Genomic DNA, 22,287 nt, shown 5'->3' with positions numbered 1-22,287 from the left:
TTTGTACCTTTATTCATATTAGCTCAGTGCCTGGTACATAGCAGGTGCTAAACAAATGCTTAGTGACCAACTCAACAGTTGCTAAGAACAAGGAAAACCTTGATCCTTACCAGCCAAGAGTTCATTCGTTTATTTTAAAGGCAGGGCAGACAGATGTGGCTCTTTATTTTTCTACTTAAGGACATGACATTGTTTTTGCCTTTCCAATTAACTGTGTAGCTGTAAGGGATTTTTCGTTGGTCTTTGACTACCACCCCTTTTAAAATGTAAGGCTGGGGCAGCTAGGTGGTGCAGTGGATAGAGCACCAGCCCTGGATTCAGGAGGACCTGAGTTCAAATTCATCCTCAAACACTTGACACTTACTAGTTGTGTGACCCTGAGCAGGTCACTTAACCCCCATTGCCAAAAAAAAAAAAATAAGGCTAAAAGAAAAGGAAGGAAAAAAATTATCCAACCTCTTAAGAAGACTAAATCTTGGCCTCAATTGGGGAACACAGGGAGACAGTGCTTGTGCCTGATGACAGACCCATCAACATTGCTAGGAAATTGATGAGGCTACAGTCAGGAGCATCATTTTGGCAGATACGGAAAGATAAAGTTTGTTTTTTAAATTTTAAAAATCACCATGATAGTTCTTCAGTCCAGTTGGCTAAATGATGACTTTTTTTTTCTCTCCAGAAGATACTTTCCAGTGGTAACTAGCTCAAAAATTACTTTTTCCCTCTTGCCCTGAAACCAGTGTGTAATAAACAAAAACTCAAGTACAATCAAATCCAGAATTTTGTTCCTCTGCTAGGTGCAAAATAGTGAGACAAAACCATTGCAAATAGGGTTGGATTGCTGTCCTGCCTAAGGCATGCCCACAGGGCCGCTCCATTTCTTGGCCCTCACATTCCTCTAGAGATTGAAATACACAGTTGTTAAGTGTGAGGTGAATGCTATTAGCAGAGCTCAGCAGCCCTGCTTTGTGGTGGTGTATTGTCCTATTTAGAATGTTAAATCTTAGTTTCTTCCCTTGTTATGACAAGGAGAAAAGTGAATTTTTGAAACATCTTAACCTCATTTCGGCCTCAGTTTCTTCATTTCTCAAATGGTGGGTAATAAAATTGCTCCAACTCTATGTCATTATCAGATGGATAGGAAGAGGATAAGAGAATTATTGATAAGGGGAATATTTAAGTCATGAGATGGCAACAAGTGACATTTAGATTGTGTCCTTTGAATCCTCTATGGAAACTCTATAGTCACTGTTAACTGTCGTAGTGTTGTTCTTGGGATAGATACATTAAGTTATTTTCAGGACACTTTGGCTGGACATGTGAAAAATATCCCTGACAATCCTACAAAAGAGTGATTGGTTCTACTCGCCTCTAGTTTGAAGTATTAGAACTCATTCTCTGTTCACAGCATGAATACAAGACTGCACCTAAAGTGGGTATTCTCAGTTCCTAACCAACAACGGGGAGATGGCCTATGGTCAAAAGCTGTGTCTTTGGGGAACATTTTGTGATTTCTTTCCTAATAGTACCATCACCTTCCTCCCCCAGCATCCCAGCTAAACCTTATTGCCTTTAATGGAGTTTTCTGTAGCTGACAATTCTCTGACCGATATGAGACAATAGCCTTGTTCCAAAGGCGAAGTTTCTATGTGAAAAAAGTTCTGGGAAAGAATCACCTACTGTGTACAAGGCATGACCTTTAGGAGACTTTATGTGCTTCACCCCCATTTTCCTTTGGTTTCCTGAAACGTGATAGCCTCTCTAAACCATTACTGCCCAAATAAGCCATAACTCAGGAGTTATACACTAAGTGCTGGTTTTTCCATGAAAAGCTAGAGAAAATGAAACGCTTGCCTACTGATCCGTATGGTTTTCCAGGAAACAGCAAGTGCCAGTTATCAGGGAAATATAATTAGCATCATGTTTCTTAAAAGAAAGTTTCTTTGAAAAGATGAGGGCTACTGAGAAAAGACCTAGGGCTCTCCCCTCCCCCCTTTTATTCTTCTCCACTGCCAAGCTTAAACTTTTAGACCATCCCTTAAAAAGTATGAAGCAGAAAAATGGGGGCATTTTCCATGTTTTCATAGAAGGCCCTGAATCTCGTCCTCCAACAGTTATAATAATGATTGAGTCTCTTAAACTGTTTTTCTTCATTCTGTTCACATTTTCATTAATGGAACCTCACCATGATTAGTTTATGAGGCAGCTGTCACTAGTGTAGAGTAATGAATGAATTTCAAGAGTCCCATAAAGTATTTATGAATTGCTTTTATGCCACCACTAATGTTTCCTAAATACATTACTAGTTCCTCTTACCCATAGGGAATCTTGTACTACATTCCCTTTTTGTTTTGTAACCAAATGCCCTTTCCTTACTTTGACTTTTAAGGAAGACTGAGTCTGACCTAGGCCAAACCCAGACAGGGAATCAAGCTCATTTGTCAATCATTCAGTGAGCCCAAAGGAGAAAAACCATGGTTTTCATAACATTCTCACAGTATTTTCATCTTCTGATCCTCACAGTAATCTCAAGTGGGGTGGTATTACTCTTATTTCATGGTATAGTAGATGGAGAACTGGCCTCAAAGGCAGGAGAATCTGGGTTCAAGTCTTGCTTGTGACAATCTGGCTGTGTCATAGTGGGCAAGTCACTTTTGTTGCACAGTGTTCCAGACAGCTTTAAAAGGATAAGCTGTTAAAAAAAAAAAAAAAAAGGCTGCAACCTAAATGGTGAGAGGGAGCTTTCTCATCTTGAAATTCCCTATAGCAATCAAATCACAAGTTCAATCCCTAACAGTTAAAAAAACTGAATTATGGAGTAGATGGGATCACAGGGGTAGCTCCATGGTGCAGTGGATAGAGCACTGGGCTTGGAATCAGGAAGATTTATTTTCATGAGTTCAAATCCAGCCTCAGACACTGTAATTCTCCGGGCAAATCGCTTTACCCTGTTTGCCTCAGTTTCCTCATCTGTAAAAAAGGCTGGAGGAAATGGCAAACCACTCCACTATCCTTGCCAAAGAAACCCCAAAAGGGGTCATGAAGAGTTGGATGTGACCAAAACAACTCAGCAGCATGGCAGCATAGACATAGAGCTGGAAAAGACTTTAGAGCTGTCAAATCCATTTCCCTCTTTTTAAAGACTAGGAAACTGAGGCCGAGACATTGTGACCTGCCCAGGGTTAGAAAATTGTCTGAGGCAAGATTTGAACTCAGATCTCACCTTATTCCCAACCCAGTATTTTATGTACTGTACCACCAAGCTGTTCCTAAAATGACATGACTAAGTACATACCTACTTAATGGCAAAGCTGGGAATAGAACCCAGCTCTTCCTGACTTGCAGGCCCTGTTCTTTCCATTGTAACAGGTTGCAGTCCACCATCCATGCCTTTCTATCTTAAGCTTTCCAATTATGGAAGGGAAGGTTTGGGGGGAGGTGAAAAAATCCGAGAATGGATCCAAATTCACAAGTATTTCATAAATAATTCATGATGACTTGGTAAAAACTAAATTAACCAGCCATAAAATAAAATTTAAAAAAAAAATTCCCTTGGCAACACTGCAGAGGACATTTATGATGAGCTCCTGAGAGTTTATGTAACCTTTTAATAAAAATCAATTTTCTATGATCTCCTTTCTGTGACCTGTTTTAAAATAAACTAGGCCTGGTGGAAGATGCCAGGGCCACGGGCGCTAGCACCGTAGGATTTGATTTTCACTGCTAGGAAGTCTTTTAATCAGAAGGCTCAAAAACTGAGGACAAAGGAGAAGGTCCTAAAGGTGATGTATTCTTTTTTTTTTCTCTGTTTGTTTTTTTCCAAGGGACGATGGGGGTTAAGTGACTTGCCCAGGGTCACACAGCTAGTTGTCAAGTGTCTGAGGCCGGATTTGAACTCAGGTCCTCCTGAATCCAGGGCCAGCACTTTATCCACTGCACCACCTAGCTGCCCCAAGGTGATGTATTCTTGTTGATATTACCTGTCCTTAACCAAACCAACAAAAACCTTTCTGCTTGTGGTGCTAGCCAGTCACCTTCCAGGAGACTGGAAATCCGTTTTATTTGGGGCCCTGTTCAAACCTTGTCTGGTGGATCTTTTCCTGCCCCTGCTGCCCAAGCACATGGAGTTAAGAGTTGACAGAAGGGAGGCCATCATGGATGTGGGTAATCTGAGCCAGAACAAACCTTACTAATGCTTCTACCTGGATTACTTGGATGGAGAGTAATCTTATCCACACTTGGCTTTGTGAGAGACAGCTTAGTCTCAGAGACATTTAGGCTGATAGGTATAAAACTGAAATAAAAGCATTAAGAAACAACAAAGCCAGTTTTATTTTACAATGTAGTCATGAGGTAGTTAAGTTGGGAAAACAGGCAAATCATTAAGAAAGCTCTCTGGACTTCATTCATTCACTGCACATCTTATGCTAGGTGAAATGACCTGGAAACCAAATTATTCCTTCCCACGCCTCAGAAAAATGGCAAACCAAGTCAACAAGAGAAACTCGCTGAACCCTAGCACTAGGAATGTACAGAGACGTACTTAGCCCCATTTTCACAAAACGGTCTAGTAGATTCCAGAACGGATGAGACTTTATTTTGATAAAAATGTCCTTTTTCAAAAAGACCCCTTTCCCTGTTTCCCCACTAGGTGAAAACCACTTGAGTTCCTGGATTGCTGGTACCACAGGAATCCGGCTACTTAGACACACTCTTCTTGGGCAGTCTGATTTTTTTCCAACGGCGTAATAGTATTCGGTACTTTTCAGACTCAGTTTTCTCTTCTGATACTTTTTTCAGGACAATTCTCATAGCTATCTCTGTTTCGGATTCTTTATCCTCTCCAATGATAAGGTCCAGTGTATCACCCACTTTCACCTGAAAATTTAAAAGTGGCCATTATGACATCTTGCAAAATATAGGCTGGTTTATAAATCTTTCCACCTGAGTTTGATTTGTTTTTCACCAGCTAGAAATTCAGCTGGCACTAACAACAGAGCACAGTGACCACCTTCCTAGGATGCAGGGCTGGTTCTTAGTACACACTGAAAGCCTAGTTTCTCTTCTAAGGCTGCCTGCCATTGATCCAACTTCTGGGCCTCATTTTTCTCAGCCATAAAATAAAGAGCCTGGGTTAGAAGGCCTCAGAGGTTGCTCCCAGCTCTAAATCTATGATCTTATGATTCATTTTAGTAGGAAGCTCAGGCTCGAATAACCTGTTGCTTGTTGAGCTCTTGACAAGTCTTTGGGAATTACACCACTCTCTCTGGTGGCATGTTCCAAAGGGATCTCCATGAGGTAAGGACTCAAGTACAAGTTTGCACAGAGAAGCCCTTTGCAAGTTGACAGGGTACGATGATAAGCTATCTCAGCACCATTGTAACCACATACATTGCAAAGGAAATTTAGGGTTCAGCATTTTTTGTTGGTTTCAAATTAGGTGTATTATTTATCTGTCTACCAAATAACCTTGGTGCACAGGCTTTCAGCCTGACTGTTGTAGAACACAGTCATCCTATCAGAGACTGAGTATTTTCTTGGAGAAATGGAAGGAAACAGCCTGTCCCCAGACAGTTCTGCTAAGGAAGGAGCCAGAAGTTTTACCTCAAAATAGACTATCTATAAAGGGACCCCAGGAGATGGCAAAGAGTTCTGCGTTTAGAATTCGAGGACCTGGGTTCAAATTCTGGCTCTTCTACTTACTAACTGATGTTGGTTAAGTCACTGGACCTTAGATTCTTCCTACATAACATGACTGGGATACACAAGCTAGTTAACTTATTCTGCCCTACAGGTCAGAAATAGGGTTCAAGTGTCTTATTTTTAACCTTCTTTTCTATAAATGTGTACAATTAGCTCTTAATGTCCTTTAGGGAAAAATCTGAGTTCAAATCTTGACTCACAAACTTATTAACTGTAAGACTATGTGCGAATCACTTAACATATATGGGCCTCCGTTTCCATCTGTAAAATGAGAGTAAACTCATTGACCGCCAAGGTCCCACCTTCTGCAAGAAGCCCTCTCTCTGAAACCACCCCCAATTTATTATATATGCATATATAGATGTGTGTGTGTGTATGTCTTCTTTGTACAGAACGGTCTGTGTGGTGACTTCCTCATTAGACTGCGAGAGCTCCTTGAGAGTGGGAACTGCTTTTTGCTTTTTTCTGTATCCCCAGTCCATGGCACAGTCTATGGCATACCATAGTCACTTAATAAATGTTAACTGACTGACCTGACTTCCAACTCTGACAGACTAAAAACTGCCACAGTGAGATTCACCCATGGACCATCTTGCCTAAATGCCATCTCCAATGGGGGCATCAAAGACCCTTTGTTTGAAATGTAAAATGGGCGAATGAGTACAACTTGGTACAACTGTATTCCAATCTAGCAGCCAGTACATGCATGATACCCATGAGGGCAGATTCAAAAACCTATCCATTTAGTCACCCCCCTACTGAAAAGAAGCAAAAACCAAAACAGAACAACAACAAAAATGTTCTCTAATTGCTCATTCCCCTTCCTGAGAGGCCTAAATCCTACACTGGAGCAGGGACCCAATTACGTGAATCATAAACCTGGCCACAGTTTTCTTGTAACTTGTTATTGTTACCCAAAGTCCAACTTTCTGGGGGAAAAGGAGAATAAGTGCATGAAGGCAGTAGACAATGAGCCCTATTCTATCCCATGAGGGAAAACTAATAAGTTGCCACACTTACATAGCACTTTGAAAGGTTTAAATAAAGTTTTCCTCACAAGAACCTTGGCACTACATGACAGGTACTCACAGTCTAGAGCCACCTTTGAGGTGGGTAGTACAAGTATAATTACCCTCATATTACATAGGGGAAAAGGTTTGGGTTAAAGCCCTGGTCACCTAGCTAATAAACATCAGAGCTCAGATGTGACCCCCTAGTGGCGTCTAAGGCCAGCACTACATAACACCATCATGCAACCTGGATGGGATTCCCCCTCAGTTTCATTCAGGGGAAGGGAGGACAATGTCTCCAGTGCTTTTTTGATCTCTTGTATGTTCTTATAATAAATAATAAATACTTACTTAAGGAGCCCAGATGAAATAGGGGCAGATGGTATTTGACAGAGCACTGCTATACGAAGTTATCCTATATTCTGTGCAAAGTTACTAGCTCCATATATCAACACTTGAAAAACACTTCCTTTTCAGCACACAGAAAAGTTTTTGCTGGCTCTGCTATGCTGGGGCATAGATTCATTGCTGAACAAGGGATTAGCCAGGAATGGTACCTAGGCAGAGGCAGCCTCCTGGGGCACGCCAAATGACTACTTTCTGTTCCCTGTTTTTCCAGTGTATTGTGGGGTCCAAGGAGGAAAACCAGGCCTGATATCTAGACAAAGCAGAATTGTCTTGGATCAGTGGTTCCAACCATCTACATTTCAAATCTCCACTTAGTTATACTGTTACTATGACGACCACACTTCCTAGTAACAAGGCGGGCCAGCCTCTCAGGCAGCAGAATGTTAATACTGCCCCCATCCTCCACTGACCCCCAAGAGAAATCTGGAAAGCAGTGAGACAACATAAAACTGAAGACAGGCTGAAGAAGCAATTAGGCAGTAGTTAACAATACATCATAGCATGGAGAAAAAAGGGATGGTGTTGGGAATGAAGGGATAGCCAGGCAATAATTTTTTACTCTGAGAACATTGTATACAAAACAATACAATAGTTATTACAACTGAGGAAGTCGCTGGACTAAGTTCAAGGCAAAAAAGCAAAGATACAAAGTGTTCAGCCCAATTTCTGGATAAATGACCAATTTGCTAAATGTTTTGCAATTCACATCTACAGTGACTGACTGACATAAGGTTCCCCCACTAAAGAACTATAAAAGTCCAAAAGGAAGAGTTCATTTGGCTGAGGGCAGGGACTACGAAACCAGGAGGAAGAAGGAAGGAAATAAAGAGGTTTTCCTCATATCCTATATGATTAGTTGGGAGAGCTTCTATAATAACACCCCCTACCCCAAACAAGGGACACTGCTCTCAGAAGCCAATCTGCCATGAATCATTCTGAAATGAAAAGGCAGTTACAGTGGAGAATAAAAAATACTCCTTAGCTGTTTTTCCCAAAATTACTGGGATCCCTACTAAATTCTCACCTGAAAAAATGATTCTGGCTTTCAAAGGAAGCTTCTACTGTAACAGGTGCCCTCTGAAATTCACATGCTTATGCAAAGTAGTTCCTTTGGGGCACTGAAAATACAGGTTTCACACCATAGGAAAAAATATACAATTCTAAAATAGCCATTAAACATGTTTAATGTTTTTGTTTTTAATCCAATATTACTTTAATAAAAAAAAAAAGAAGTCCTGGGGCAGCTAGGTGGTGCAGTGGATAAAGCACCGGCCCTGGATTCAGGAGAGCCTGAGTTCAAATCCAGCCTCAGACACTTGACACTTACTAGCTGTGTGACCCTGGGCAAGTCACTTAATCCTGATTGCCTCACCAAAAAAAAAGTCCAGTGTCTCTTTATTGTTCTTCACCTACCCCGTCCCCCTCTTTTCTATTTTCTTTCCTCACTCTGAACCTGGGCTCCTTAACCATGTTTGTATAATGAACCCCATCAGCAGTCAATCTAGTGAAGCCAACCTTCTTACAATAAAGTTTTTAACTGTATAAAATAAAACACATAAATTTACAAAGAAAAACAATTAGAATACAATGAACTAAAATGTAAGAAAACAAATTTTCAAATGCTGGGTTAAGAATCCTCCATCAAGGGCAGCTAGGTGGAGCAGTGGATAGAGCACTGGCCCTGAAGTCAGGAGGACCTGAGTTCAAATCCAGCCTCAAGACACTTAACACTTACTAGCTGTGTGACCCTAGGCAAGTCATTTAACCCCAACTGCCTCACCAAAAAAAAAAAAAAAGAATCCTCCATCAAAACCACACCTGTTCCTTCTGAGGTCCATCTCATGTCTCACTCACTTCCTTCTGAACCTGTGATAGCTTCAGCCAACTGGGATCTCTTTTTTTCCTCTGAATTCTCAAAGTTCCAACAGCAATGTTTATCAGTACTGTCTTTGGTCAGACCCACCTGTGCTGTTCTAATGACTGGAAGTTGATTGAGAGCAAAGGCCTTGTCATGTGCTTACTTTGTATTTTCTATAGCACCTAGCACTGGGCTAGTTGGAAACACTTGTTTAATTGAACAGAACACTGGCTCTTTTGTATGAAGCCAAAGAAACCCTCATATGAAGCCTATCTCCACTGCTATTTGGGGTGTGTTACTGCAGAAGAAGCAAAGAAAACTTTTAGTTCAGTCAATGCATCTCCCTGGTTTCTGATTTTGACTTCCAACAGTATAGGAAAAGAGATGAACTATCAAAATGACAGCTGAGACTGCTGAAGGAGAGAACTGTTTAATATGATCTTTGTCTCTCATTCCCACTAAAGCTTCCTAAGAGCCACCAGCTCTGGCCTGGAATAGCTAAAACATGATGCTGCGAGCACTCATGTTTCTACCAGGGGAATGAGTGGGTTTGGGATGAGGGAAGGATGCAGTCTCTCTGATGAATGTATCTCAACGTCAATTTGAGTTTTAACCACTCACCGTTCTGCTTTTCTTCCACAATTTTTCTCCATTCAGTCTGAGGTCACCTTTGTAGAATGCATCTTCTATTTTACTTTAGGGAAAAAAAAAAGGGGGGGGAGAGGGAGTGATGCTCTGGAGTAGTATTGTATGTATTTACATCAGTCGATAGACCTGTTGGAGAATACATTCCACCAGCAATTTGAGGGGGCACATTACAACAATAAATAAACAATTGGGGGTGTAAACCAACAGTTCATAGTGAAGGTGATGGGCCACCAAGGGTTAATTCCATGGGTTTCTAAAATGATGACATCAAAGGCCATTTCTGAATCAGTGAATTGATGCACAGATGTCACACTGCCCTTGTGCTGCCAACTAGTACTCTAACGAGCCCAATATGGACACATATTGAGGTTACTGTCTAGAGCTAGAACCTGTGTGGTATTCTGCCACCTGGGAACTTGTCTGCAAAGTTAATGTGCCTTTGATTATCAACCTTATCGACTAAGAGTGGCCCAAATTGGTAGGATCCTTCTAAAAAGAGTTATTGTATTCTTTATTATCATATTTTTTTGCTCTAAGAGGAAATCAGAAGCAGTATGTATAGTGAGTGCCATCTACAAACCCCACAGCTGTACTGCAATTAAACAGCTGCTAAATAGGCATTTCCCATGTTTATCTCATCCTACTGAAGTTTATGTCAGCAACTGGATTAAAAGAAAAGACTCATTAAAAATTAGTTCATTTTACCTTGCCTTTTTTTTTAAAGACTCTCATGCAATAAACAAGGGTTTCTTTTTTCTTTTGTTGTTATTGTTTTTTCCTGTTCTCTGTGATTTGGCTTATATAAACTAAGTAGCAGATATTCCTGTGGTAGAGAGAGAAGGCACCTTAGTAGGGCCAACAGATTTTAGAATGGAGAATACTGGGATCATTCGGACTAACCAGAGAAGAATCAGGCCACCATATGCTAATGAGAATCACTGGCACCAACTGTCCAAAGCTCCAATATATTCTGTGTCCAGATAAGAGTAGAATATGCATCAATGCACTGAAAAACTAAACAATCCTCTATCTACACACAGGATGTCTGGCATATTGCACACTTGAATAAACAAGAGAATAAAATGACAGAGAAAAGTGACGCCTAATAAATTCAATTGTGGAGAGTAAAGCTCTTTAAAGTTATCAGCCTCAAGAGAATCTTCACTCTTTTATAGCTAGTCAAGCAAGAGGTACAGAAAAACATTAATGACTCCCTAAAAATAGTTTAAAAAATCAATTTGTGTAAGCATAACCATCCTACGCTCCACCCTTCCCAGTGGATCCAAAAGTAGCCAAAGGCTAAAAATCGACTTTTTCTTTTCCATTCTTGGTTTAAATAATATAGCAAAGTGGAAAGAGCTTTGGTCTAAGAGGCAAAAGACCTAAGTTCTGTTCTCATCTTTCCTCAAAACTGACTATGGGGCATCAAGTCTATAAACCTTGATTTCTCTACCTGTAAAGCGAGGGTATTGGATAAGATGATCTCTTGGGAATCTTCCAGCTCTGAACTTCTATGATTCTAATATTCTATGCTGTTAGTCACCCAGGATGGGCCCATGAATATTTGTCAAGTTAGACTACATCAATTGATAATAAAAAGCAAAGTAGCTTATGGTTAGTACCATCAAATGCCTTTCAAACTTACTTTCTTGCAAGATCCAGACCTGTTTTCAAAATAACATCATATCGAAAAGAAGGGACGACTTTCTCCACATCCTTATAGTCTTTTACTACATTGGGGTCATCTTCAACTTCATCTTCCTGCTCACTCATCTCTCCCCGATCTTCATCAGAGTCATCGTCATCGTCGTCTGCTTTCTGTAAAGCCTTTTTACTGCTCTCTTTAGACCCTGTGTTGCTTTTGAGTCTTATGGAAAACAGTGAAATGCATTCTGGGGATATTAAAAGCCCCGGGAGTTTCACAGAGGAAATGCTGTAGAACAGTGTTCTATAGTTTAACTGATAACTAGAAGAATTTATGTACTGATTCCCAGAGTTACAGGGTTTGTGTACAAGAGATGTCCCCCAGAGTCCAATCCAGGCATTTGGTTTTCTTAAAGCACGGATGGGCAATCTGAGACTAGTCATTGCATACATCACCTGAAAGAGACAGACATTCAATCAGACACATTTTCCAAATGTGGCATTATTGAAGTTGCATAACATAAAAAATTCATAGGATAGATCTGTCGTCTCCTTTCTTTAGGTTGCATTTAATTCTTTCCTACAGCTCGAGGATATGCTTCTAGTGAGTGGGCATGCTCCACACATTCAAAGTAATTAAGCCATTTATTCACACACAGCCTTTGTTCTACTTCTGGAAGAGAATTAGCTCTGGGAATAGTGGCCAAGCTTGCCAATGGGCACAATTATTGGTAATAATTTCCTAATAATTCTTTTTTTTAAGTTGGAAAATTGTGTAGAGAAAATTTTAAAGAAAATTCTTCTATAACCAGTGTTCTTGATTAAGCTAAATGAGATGTGACAACACGGATTTGTGACTCCAAAGAAAATTCTCAACTTTCCCTCATTTCAACCTCTTCCCTCACCCCTACCCAAACTGTTATATAGCCAAATTGAGAGATTGGAATTTCACTTTCTCTTCTTTCCTTAGTATTTTCCTTACCTTGTCTTCTCTGATAGAAAGTGGGTGATAAGCATGAACAAAAGTGACTTTTGGCTCTGAATAGGTCACCAGAGGCAATGTCCCTACTCCAACCCATGGCAGAAAATTGGGCAAGCCAGGAAACAAAAAGACAAGGGTCTGAGGGAGGGCAATGATAACTATATAAAAATTCCCATATCCCACCAAAGGGTGCCAAAGAACAACCAATTTACCACCACTGCCAGATAGTAGAAACCACCTTCTTAGAGAATATAGAGAAAGGCTTCCCAAGGTGTGCAAAATTGGTTTTAGAGATTGATTCCATAAACATAAAACACAAACACCTTCTAAATGGCCAACAGTCAGGTACTTCTTGCATCTGAAAAAGTACTTTTGCTAAGGTTATACTTTACAGCTGATATTCTTTACTAATGATTCTCACAGTTTATTATCTTTTTTTCCCCTTTCATCTCAGCATAAGGCAGAGAGCAGATCAAAAACAACCATCCACAAGTCTCACACAAAAGCATGTGCTTAGCAGCCACTGTGACATGTCACCAGCCACCATTTGGGGCCTTATTTTTTATTGGAATGATGGGACAGAAGAACTAACCACACAACCTCCTGTCCTAGTGCTTTCAGGGTCCCCTGTCTACATCTGCATCTCACGTAAGAAATAAAGCAGGCTGAAAGGAGGGGCTGCTTTTCTAGAACAGTTCTAATTTAAAATACTCCCAAGAACACACTTCACTGGTGTAAACAATTTATCAGGCTGTGAAAGCCGCATACTGTCATATGGCTAACCCCATTACAGGCCACAGACTCTCAGTCACTTACTCATCTTGATGGATACTGCCAGAAATGACTTTTCATCCCATCCTGTCCTGTTTAGCAGAAGATGGGTCATAAGCATTAACAGAAGGAACACTCCATTCAGAGTAGGTTACCAGAGAAAGCCGTGGAGACAGAGAAGAGCTGGATCAATAACAGTGAGGAATAGTAACAGCTGGCCTTATATAGGGCTTTGAGGTTTACAAAGCCCTTTACATGTTATTTCATTTGATCCTCACAACAACCCCATGAGACTAGTGCTATCATCATCCCTATTTTAAAAGGGGGAAAACTAAAGTTGAAAGAAAAGCATCACAGTGACTAAGTAGCTGAGGCAGGATTTGAACTCGGGTCTTTCTATCCATTGGTCTCCCCTGTGACATCTAGCAGCTTCCAGTGAATCTCCATGTGATAGTAACAGAATGAATTTAAATTTATATATTACTTAATTTAAGGTTTGCAAGACACCAAAACACTAGTGACCCAAAAAGGGTAGGATCTTCTGGACTGAGACCTGTGATTCCATCAGTATAGGAACCCCTTCTAGTTTCCTTTATCAATACAAATTTGGACTTTCTTTGCAACTCGTAGTCTTAAAGAGCTGCCTGGAAAACTCAGATATTAGGTGATTTGGGGAGGGTGGGTAACTAACTGGGGCACTCTGAGGTTAGGTGACTTGCCCAGTCACATAAGATGATATATCCTGAGTAAGACTTGAACCCAAGACTTCCCAACAGAGATTATCTCCATTTGTTACACCATGCTTTTTATGAAGCATTTTTTTGTTTGTTTGTTTTTTGGCAGGGCAATGGGGGTTAAGTGACTTGCCCAGGGTCATACAGTAAGTGTCTGAGGCTGGGCTTGAACTCAGGTCCTCCAGAATCCAAGGCTGGTGCCTTATCCACTGTGCCACCTAGCTGCCCCTACACCATGCTTTTTAGCACTTCCAAAATCTACTTCCTCTCCCTCCCCAAATTACCAGGTAACCAAGACTTGGTTACTGAACCTCCTCCTTTTCTGTGAAAGAATGTGCTTTTCCTAACACCCTGAAGTACTTTATAATCTAAGGGAAGAATTATCTGCAACTCAGGAGACAGGAAATATTGCTTACCTTGGATGAGGGGAAAGGGCAGTAACTCTGGAGTCAAATAGTATCTCTGATGCTTACCTCTTTGACCTTGGGCAGGGGATTTAACCTCCCTGAGCCTCAGTTTTCTCATCTGTAAAATGAAGGGCTTGGATTAGACAGACTTGGAGGTCTCTTCCCTGTGATGGTCTTCTATTGTAATAAAGTTTCAGGCTCAAGCCCTTCCACTGCCATCAATCAATTTAATAATAGCTAGTATTTATATAGTACTTTAATGTTTACAAAGCATTTTACAAATATTATCTCATTTCATCTTTACAACAACTTTGGGTGGGAGATATTATTATCATTCCTACTTTACAGATGAGGAAAATGAGGCAGGTAGACATTAAGTGACTTGCCCAGGGTCTCACAGCTAAGGCCCTGAACATGGGGGCATCAGCTCAAAATTACATATTGCTAGGAATCAACTAGATGCATTTATGGGATGCCTACCCAGTGCAGAAGGATTAAGACCCTGGGTTTTTTAATCACATCTGTAAATTCACTTCGGCAAATTGTTTTTCCGCTTTCTGGCATTCGTGTGAAAGGACTCTAAGCCCCTGAATATGGTACAAAGAACTGGAGATTTAAAACTAGAAGAGACCTTAGATATCAACTAGTCCAAACCCTTCATTTTATAAGATGGGTAAATTGAGACCCAAGCCAAATGACTTACCCAAGGTCACTCAGAGTCCTGATTAAAACCCAGGACCCCTGACCCCAAATCCAGAGCTTTTTCTACTGCACAACAATGCTGTCTTACAAGCAGAGATGTGGCACTGGTTAGAGGTTGAGGATGGACCTATTAGATTTGGAGGTTAATTCAATTCAGCTATCATTATGAAGTGACTATGTAAAATGCTGGAGATAGAAATATGTGATCTTGGGAACATCACCTGCCCTCTTGCACAGTCTCATCTCAAAAACCAGGGAGTTGATCTAGAATATCTCTAAAGCCCTTCCATAGCTCTAAACTGTGATCCTATGTTCTATGCCAACTGACCTCTAAGTGGCTTGAAGATCTTCAGTCAAAGGACCTGAGCTCAAATTGAACCTACAATTCTGAAGGGTGTGATTTTGAGTAAATCATTCAGCATCCTTAAGGACCTCCACCTAGAGCAGATAACTCTAAGCATGAATAAGTAGAGGCAATAAGGATAAGGGCCTCAGGGCACTGAGAAGGTTGGGAAGGAGAAACTGGCATACCTCCTTCAACCGGAACTCAAGCTTTGGCCTTTATATCATTTACTTAATTTCTTACCCAAATTCTACCCAGCACTTCGGGAATCCTACCCAGGCCTCCCAAATTAGTCCAGCCTAAAGAGATCACAAGATCATAAAACTAGTGCTGTGGAAGAGACCTCAGAAGCCATCTGGTACAACCTCCTAATTTTATAGAAAAAAGAGGCCCAAGTAAGAAAAATGATTTACCCAAGGTCACACAGGTAGCAAATGTCATAGTGGGATTTGAATCCAGGTCTTTTGACTCCAGAGTGACCCCTGCACTGTATCCCTGGGCAATCTGTTCCAAAGCTCTCATAAGTTGGTACCAAACCACTCATCTATTAGATATTGTCTCCTCTAATTGTTCCATGTGTTCTAAACTCCTCAAAGACTAAACCCAACAAAATTCTGTCCCCATACTGGGAGATGCCGGGGCTTTTATAGGCAGCCTGGTGAAGCTTATGGACCCCTTGTCAGCATCGTGTTTTTAACGTATAAAATACATTAATTACAAAGAAAACATTGTATCAGAAGTACAGTATTTAGACAGGAAGGCTGCAATCATATGGGATCTAGCAGCAGGTCTAATAACTACAGTAGTTTCAAAGTAGTGAGGAGTGTAAACAATATTCTGAGATAGCTCCAATTATAATGTGCTATGAAAATACCTGATTTCTACTGGTGACAATGGCACAAGTACTGCTAATCCAACTACTGTGGTTAGTTGCCTACATTCATAATGGAAGAAAACGCTAAATTTCAGTTAGAGGTTAGTGGAAAAAAAATTATATATATATATATATATATATATATATATATATATATATATATATGTATATATATATATATATATATATATATATATATATATATATATATATATTTCCCCCCATCCAGTTTCAGATCCCATGAAATCTATCCACAAGCCACCGTGTGTCCCTAGTTATAAACCCCTACTCTAAGTGAAGGGAACCTTCTCCACCCACTCCTGTGGAGGAACCCTTGCAGTTATAAAGGAAACTGGGCTCCTCAGAAAAGTAGTTCTTATCTTTATATTGCACAGTCAAGGTTTACAAAGTGATTTATAAATATTCTCGTATAATCCTCAGAAAAGTCCTGGAAGGGAGGCGCTATCATTACCCCCATAAGAGGTAGCACTACTCCCATTTTGCAAACTGAGGATACGGGTTAAGGGGCTCGTCCCGGGTCACCAAGGCTTGCATTAGAACTTGGCTCTTGGTTTCTCCAAGTCCTCAGAGCGGTAAGAATTCGCCTTTGTGAAAGGGCTTTAAGGTTTGCAAAGAGCGTTTGATCCGCACAGCCACCCCGGGACAGGTGCCCTTAGAATTCCCCTTTTTATAGACCAGGAAACTGAGGTTGGGAGAAAAGTGACGTTGCCCAGAGCCACAAGGCTGCTAAAGCCTCTGGGGGCCACCGTGGCGCCCGCGTCTTCCAGATTCGGGGCCCGGCGCTCAGTACTCCGGACTCACCTTGCACCCCCCCACGCTCCCAACCGGCCTGGGGCTCCTTCCTGCCCCCCTCCCCCCTAGCAGAGCGCGGCCAGGGAGCCCCAAGGTCAAGAGCAAAGGGAACTCTGAAGCTCGCGTTTCCAAAGCACAGAGCTTGCCGCCCCACTCCCTGAGGGCCACCCCCGCCCCTCACGCTTCCCCCGTGGCCCCCGCACCCACGTGCACAAGCCCCCACGCACAAGCGGGGCTTGTCCGGGGTGTGTATGTCGGGGGTGTCTAGGCGGACTGGGCCTCTCGGGCTCCAGCGGGGCCCAGCCAGGCTGGGCCGGACCGGGGACGTCCGGCGTGGGCGGGTTACCTCAGTGCGTGAAGGGGCGGGGGCCCCTCGATTGCAGCCCAGGCCGGGCCTGACAGCCCCTTCCCCTTTCACCCCAGTGCCGGCGCAGAGCAGCGAGGAGAGAAGAGAGCAGAGAGCTGAGAGAGAGAGCGGCCCAGGGCTGCCGGCTAGCGGAGACGACGCAACAGGGACCCCTGCTGGAGCCGTGGGCTCGGAGGACCAGCCTGTGGCCGCCCGCTCCCGCCCCGCCCCCGAGCCCGCCCAGGCCCCGCCCCCGGGCCCGGCCCTCCTCAACCATCACTTCGTCCCCTTTCTCCCCCAGTGTCTTCTGCCTCCCTATTCTCTCCCTCCTTCCTCCCTCAATTCCTCTGCTTCTTCCCTTCTTCTGCCTCTTTTCTCTCCCTTGTTCTTCCCTTTCCACTTCTCCCTCTCCTCCCTTTCTTCCCTCTTTCTCCTCCTTCCTTTCATTCCTCCCCACCTCCCTATCTTCCTCTCTTTCTCACATTTCTTTCCCCTTCTCCTTCCCTTTTCCTCCTCCCTGTCTTCTTCCTCTCCACTCTCCCTTTCTCTTTCCCTTCCCTTCAATTCTTCCCCCCCTTTTCTTCTCCCTCCTTGGCCTCTTCTCTACTCATTCTCTCCCAATTGATGTGGAATGGAATTAAGGTGATCAAATTGATCGTGAGGCTCCAAAAGAATTATAAGAACTCAGTGACTCAGTTTCCCAAGTTTTATTGAAAGACTGTTGACCACAGGGAGAATATCAGAAAAATAGAAAGGTATTTCTCGAACAGAGAAGGAAAAGACAATTATATTTATAGTATGCATAAATTGATTATCAGTCTCATTATAATAATCTCTTCCTTAGGGAGGTACAGGGGAGGGCTTATCCCAATTTAGAATTCCTGGGGTCCTAGGCCCGAGGCAGGTACATTTTTCTGAGGAGGTGTGTTTTGGGGGTTTACCTGTCATAAGGTGAATCTGGGGACAAATTTGGCCTTTTCTGTGCATGTTACCTCAACTTGCCATGGTCAGAGTGTCCCTCTGTTTTTCATTCCCAGGCCTAGTTTCTCAGTATTAACATTTATCAGTTAGGATTTCTATAGCCTGTCTCTCTTTTTTTTGGTGGGGGGCAGAAGTTAAGTGACTTGCCCAGGGTCACACAGCCAGTAAGTGTCAGGTATCTGAGATCATATTTGAACTCAGGTCCTCCTGAATCCAGGACCAGTGCTCTATCCACTGTGCCACCTAGCTGCCCCATAGCCTGTCTCTTTATGTTTTTGTTGTAGTCAAGGTCTCTATGACCTGCTTCTTTATGTTCTTGTTATGAATGGTGATTAATAGGGATAATTAAAAGGAGCCAGATCTCCGGGTACCAGTTGAACCAAGGCCCTGACTTGTATTGATGAAGGCCCAAATCTTAAATTATCTATTAATCCCTTTCAGAACTGGGGAATGTAAATTATAGCCCTCATGGAGCTCAGATCTAAATTAGAGTTCGGGTCTTAGGTTTTTCTGTTAACCCCCTTTCTACCTCCTATATCACTATCAATAAATATTAACTGCTTGTTATGTGCCAGGCATTCTGCTAAGCTCTGGGGACACAAAAAGAGGCAAAAAAGCAGTCCCTGCCCCAAGGAGCTTACAATTGAATAGGAAAGAAAGTACAAATATTTACAGAGCAAGCTATAGATAGGATAAATAGGAAACAACTTAAAAAAGAGGGTAAGCCCTGAAATTAAGAGCGGTTAGAGAAGGCTTCCTGTAGAAGATGGGATTTTAGTTGGGTCTTTTCTTTTCCTCCCTCTCACTTTCTTCTTCCTCTTTCCTTTTCTCTCTTCACCACCCTCTTACTTCCTCTCCTGTTCCTCCTTCCTTTTTCCCTTTCTTTCGTGCTTTTCTTTTCCCTTCTCCTTCCTGCTCCTTATCTTTTTATCGCCTACCTCCTTTTCCTCCCTCTCCTTCCTGACTCTTTCTCTACTCATTCCCTTACCTTCCTCACTCTTTTACTCCCTGCTGTGTCCTTTGCTTTCTCTTACTCTTCCACTTCCTTTAATCTTCCTCATCCTCCTTTTCCTTACCTCTCCTTGCCCTCCTACTTCTTTACCACTGCCTCCTCTTCCTTTCTGCTTCCCTACTCAATTTTTATCCTGTCTTCTTCACTTTCTCTGCCTTCCTTCCCTCTCCCTCTTACTCTGCTTCCCTCCTTCCTCTCCCTTTCCTCTTTTCTTTCCTTCTCCCTTCAGTCAACTAGTCAATCAACTAGCACTTCTGTCCCCTTCCTTTCCCTCTTCTGCTTTACCCTTGAACTTCCCCCTTCCTAGACCTCCCCCAGCTCCACCTCCTTCACTTCTTACTTTGGTGATTACTGTGGTTGCTCTAGAAATGGAAAGTTCTCCAGGATCTGGTCCTGTAAGAACTGTTAGTGGCAGAGTCCAGGCTTAGTAATCAGTGTCCTCTGCTGCCAGGATGATTTCTTTTCTTTTCTTTTTTTCTTTTTTTTTTTTGGCAGGGCAATGAGGGTTAAGTGACTTGCCCAGGGTCACACAGCCAGTGTCACGTGTCTCGGGTCGGATTTGAACTCAAGTCCTCCTGAATCCAAGGCCAGAGCTTTATCTACTGTGCCACCTAGCTGCCCCCATGCCAGGATGATTTCCCAACAGACTTGGGTAGGGAAAAACAGTACATGAAGCTTAGGGAATTCTTTCTCCAGAAAGTGGTACCCTGGCATTTTGCAAAGGTTTTTTTTTTTTTGAATGACACCCCCTTCAATTCAAACAGACAGTCATCAGCTGTTTTCTAAGTATTTTAAGGGATATCATACTTGTTCCCTCTGATGCTTAGTATTTAGTAGGCTCTTAATAAATATTGATTGATTGATTGTCCTCAGTGGACAGAACTAGGAACTAGGGGTAGAAGTTGCAAAGGGCAAAATTTAGGATTGATATCAGGAAAAACTTCCTAACAACCAGAAGTGCTCAAAATTGGAATGAACTGTTTGGCAGATGATGATTTCCCCCTACTTGGAGGTCTCCTGGCAGAGCATGAACCATTTTTGCTTGTGGCAGAGCATAACCATTGTTCCAGTGTGTTTATAATGGAGATTCCTTTTGTTATACTACAAGGGTTATACTACATGGCCACTGGTATCCCTTCCAAATCAAATCAAAGAATTTTAATTCTTTGATCTCACCTAATGAGATGAATTTATCAAAGTACCATGAAGGTATTGCAGCTTATGAGATTTCACCAACCTGCAGTCATTTCCAATTATTATTATTGGTGCTGGGTTGTTTTTTTTAAAGGATAAGAGATCCTTTCCTTGGTCAGCAAAAGCAGACCTCGGTAGGGGAGGCTATGACACCGTGTGGGAGGAAAGAGAAGAAAGGTTCAGCAGCTCTCATCAGATTGCTGTCATGTAGGATCTGGTGACCAAAGTCCAACATTTTGTAAAAATAGGACTTAAGACTATAAATTGTTGAAATCCAGCATTTTAGCCCAGGTTCAATAAGCTTTAAACTGAAACTAAAGAAAGAAATTCAAGGACAACATCTAGCCCGTGATGTTTTATTAATTTTCATGTGGATGGTCCTGTGGAAATGTGCTAGGTTAAGTTCAGGAAACAGTATCATTCACTCCCTACATTTGGAGACATGTTTCTTGGTTCTTTTTATATCTGCAATTCTACCTTGAGGATTTGCACTGCCCTCACACTTTCCTTCCTGTATCCAGTAACAGCGACTTATAAAATTTGTAGCAGTAACTGTATACTGTATTTAAAGCTAGAAGATGATGCAAAAGACGTATATCATGTCACTCCAGTTTAACTAAAGCGTTTATCCATTGTATCACATGTTAGTTTAATGTGCCATGTGTCAGTGGTTCCACATACACTGTGCAATTGATGTGTGCTATGTATGCACATGCCTTTTCTATTAAGGTGCTTTTAAAAACAGGCTTACTATTATGGTAGGATAGCAGATTTAAAAATTTTAAAAAAATTTTTATTTTTTGTGGGGCAATGAGAGTTAAGTGACTTGCCCAGGGTCACACAGCTAATAAGTGTCAAGGGTCTGAGGCCAGGTTTGAACTCAGGTCCTCCTGAATCCAGGGCTAGTGCTTTATCCACTGCGCCACTTAGCTGCCCCAGGATAATAAATTTTGAGGCGATGGGATATAGGGAATAGAGAGCTGTCAAGAAGCCCTGCCTTCATGTCCTGCCTCTGATGTACCAGTTACACAACCCTGAGCAAGTTACTTCACTTCTTTGTGTAACAGGCAACTCTGTAAATTGCAAAGTTGGTCCCTGTTACTGGCAGGCATGAGGCCAGCACCCTGTTAGCTCAGGTTTGAAGTTGGGACAAAGTGAGGCAGGCACTCAAGAGGTTTGCCTTGTCCTAAAACAGCAAGGTTATAGGGGCAGCTAGGTGGCACAGTGAATAGAGCACTGGCCCTGGAATCAGGAGGACCTGAGTTCAAATCTGGCCTCATTTATTTGACACTTACTAGCTGTGTGACCTTAGGCAAGTCACTTAACCCCAACTGCCTCAACAAAAAACAAACAAAAACAAACAAACAAACAAACAAGCAACAAAACCCCCCCCCTGCAATAAGGATATAGTGACACCTTAGCTTCTTGAAGATTGGGCATTTCCATATTGAAATGCATCTATCTGGTCATCAGGGTATGGCCATCCATGTGGTCTTCATAGAGCCACCAAGTCAAAGGGGCACTGAATTCACATGGTTGCCACTTTTTATTTCCATAGATGACCAAGAAATTTCAAGGAGTTGGGAGCCAGTTAGATCCCAGGAACAGCTCCAGTATCTTTTAGAGAAACTTGATCCCTATAGCAGTGAAATGAAGAAGCTCTGGTCCTAACACAGTGCCCATCTGCATCAACCCATCAATCAACAGCCTTTTTTTTTTCCATTGCTGTTTATGTGCCAGGTTCTGTGCTAGGTTCTGGTGAGCCTAAAGAAGAAAGGCAAAATGGTCCTTGCCTAAAGGAGCTTATATTCTATTGGGGGAGTTCTTTTATTGGGAGTTTTCTGTACTAATGAAATC

The 22,287-nt window shown here is 42.0% G+C and overlaps 1 protein-coding gene across 5 annotated transcripts; it reads right to left on the bottom strand.

The window, feature by feature from the left end:
• Positions 1-4,575: 4,575 nt before the first annotated feature.
• On the bottom strand, positions 4,576-17,397 carry MTRES1 (mitochondrial transcription rescue factor 1). 5 transcript variants are annotated; one of them, XM_043964605.1, is made up of 5 exons: positions 17,244-17,393; positions 14,175-14,283; positions 11,273-11,727; positions 9,601-9,673; positions 4,576-4,878 (listed from the first exon to the last, which is right to left on the bottom strand). In XM_043964605.1, exons 3-5 carry the CDS (start codon positions 11,722-11,724, stop codon positions 4,699-4,701), a joined length of 705 nt encoding a protein of 234 aa, XP_043820540.1. In that variant the 5' UTR covers positions 11,725-11,727; positions 14,175-14,283; positions 17,244-17,393; the 3' UTR covers positions 4,576-4,698. The 5 variants fall into 5 exon arrangements, with proteins under 5 accessions (XP_043820540.1, XP_043820539.1, XP_043820537.1 ...); XM_043964604.1 differs by having other exon boundaries at positions 14,232-14,283; XM_043964602.1 differs by lacking the exon at positions 14,175-14,283 and having other exon boundaries at positions 17,244-17,397.
• Positions 17,398-22,287: the final 4,890 nt, after the last annotated feature.

Source organism: Dromiciops gliroides, chromosome 4 (assembly GCF_019393635.1).
Source record: "Dromiciops gliroides isolate mDroGli1 chromosome 4, mDroGli1.pri, whole genome shotgun sequence".
Classification (NCBI taxonomy): domain Eukaryota; kingdom Metazoa; phylum Chordata; class Mammalia; order Microbiotheria; family Microbiotheriidae; genus Dromiciops; species Dromiciops gliroides.
Note: the sequence above shows the minus strand (reverse complement) of the source record. Positions and strands in the feature narration are given on the sequence as shown.

Coding starts and splice junctions, on each gene's coding strand:
- MTRES1 (XM_043964602.1), bottom strand. CDS start 11,724: ATGTATGCAATGACTAGTCTCAGATTGCCCATCCGTGCTTTAAGAAAA. Junction 9,674..11,272: donor GGTCTGGATCTTGCAAGAAA/GTAAGTTTGAAA, acceptor TTTTCCCTAAAG/TAAAATAGAAGATGCATTCT. Junction 4,879..9,600: donor TGTGGAAGAAAAGCAGAACG/GTGAGTGGTTAA, acceptor TTAAATTTTCAG/GTGAAAGTGGGTGATACACT.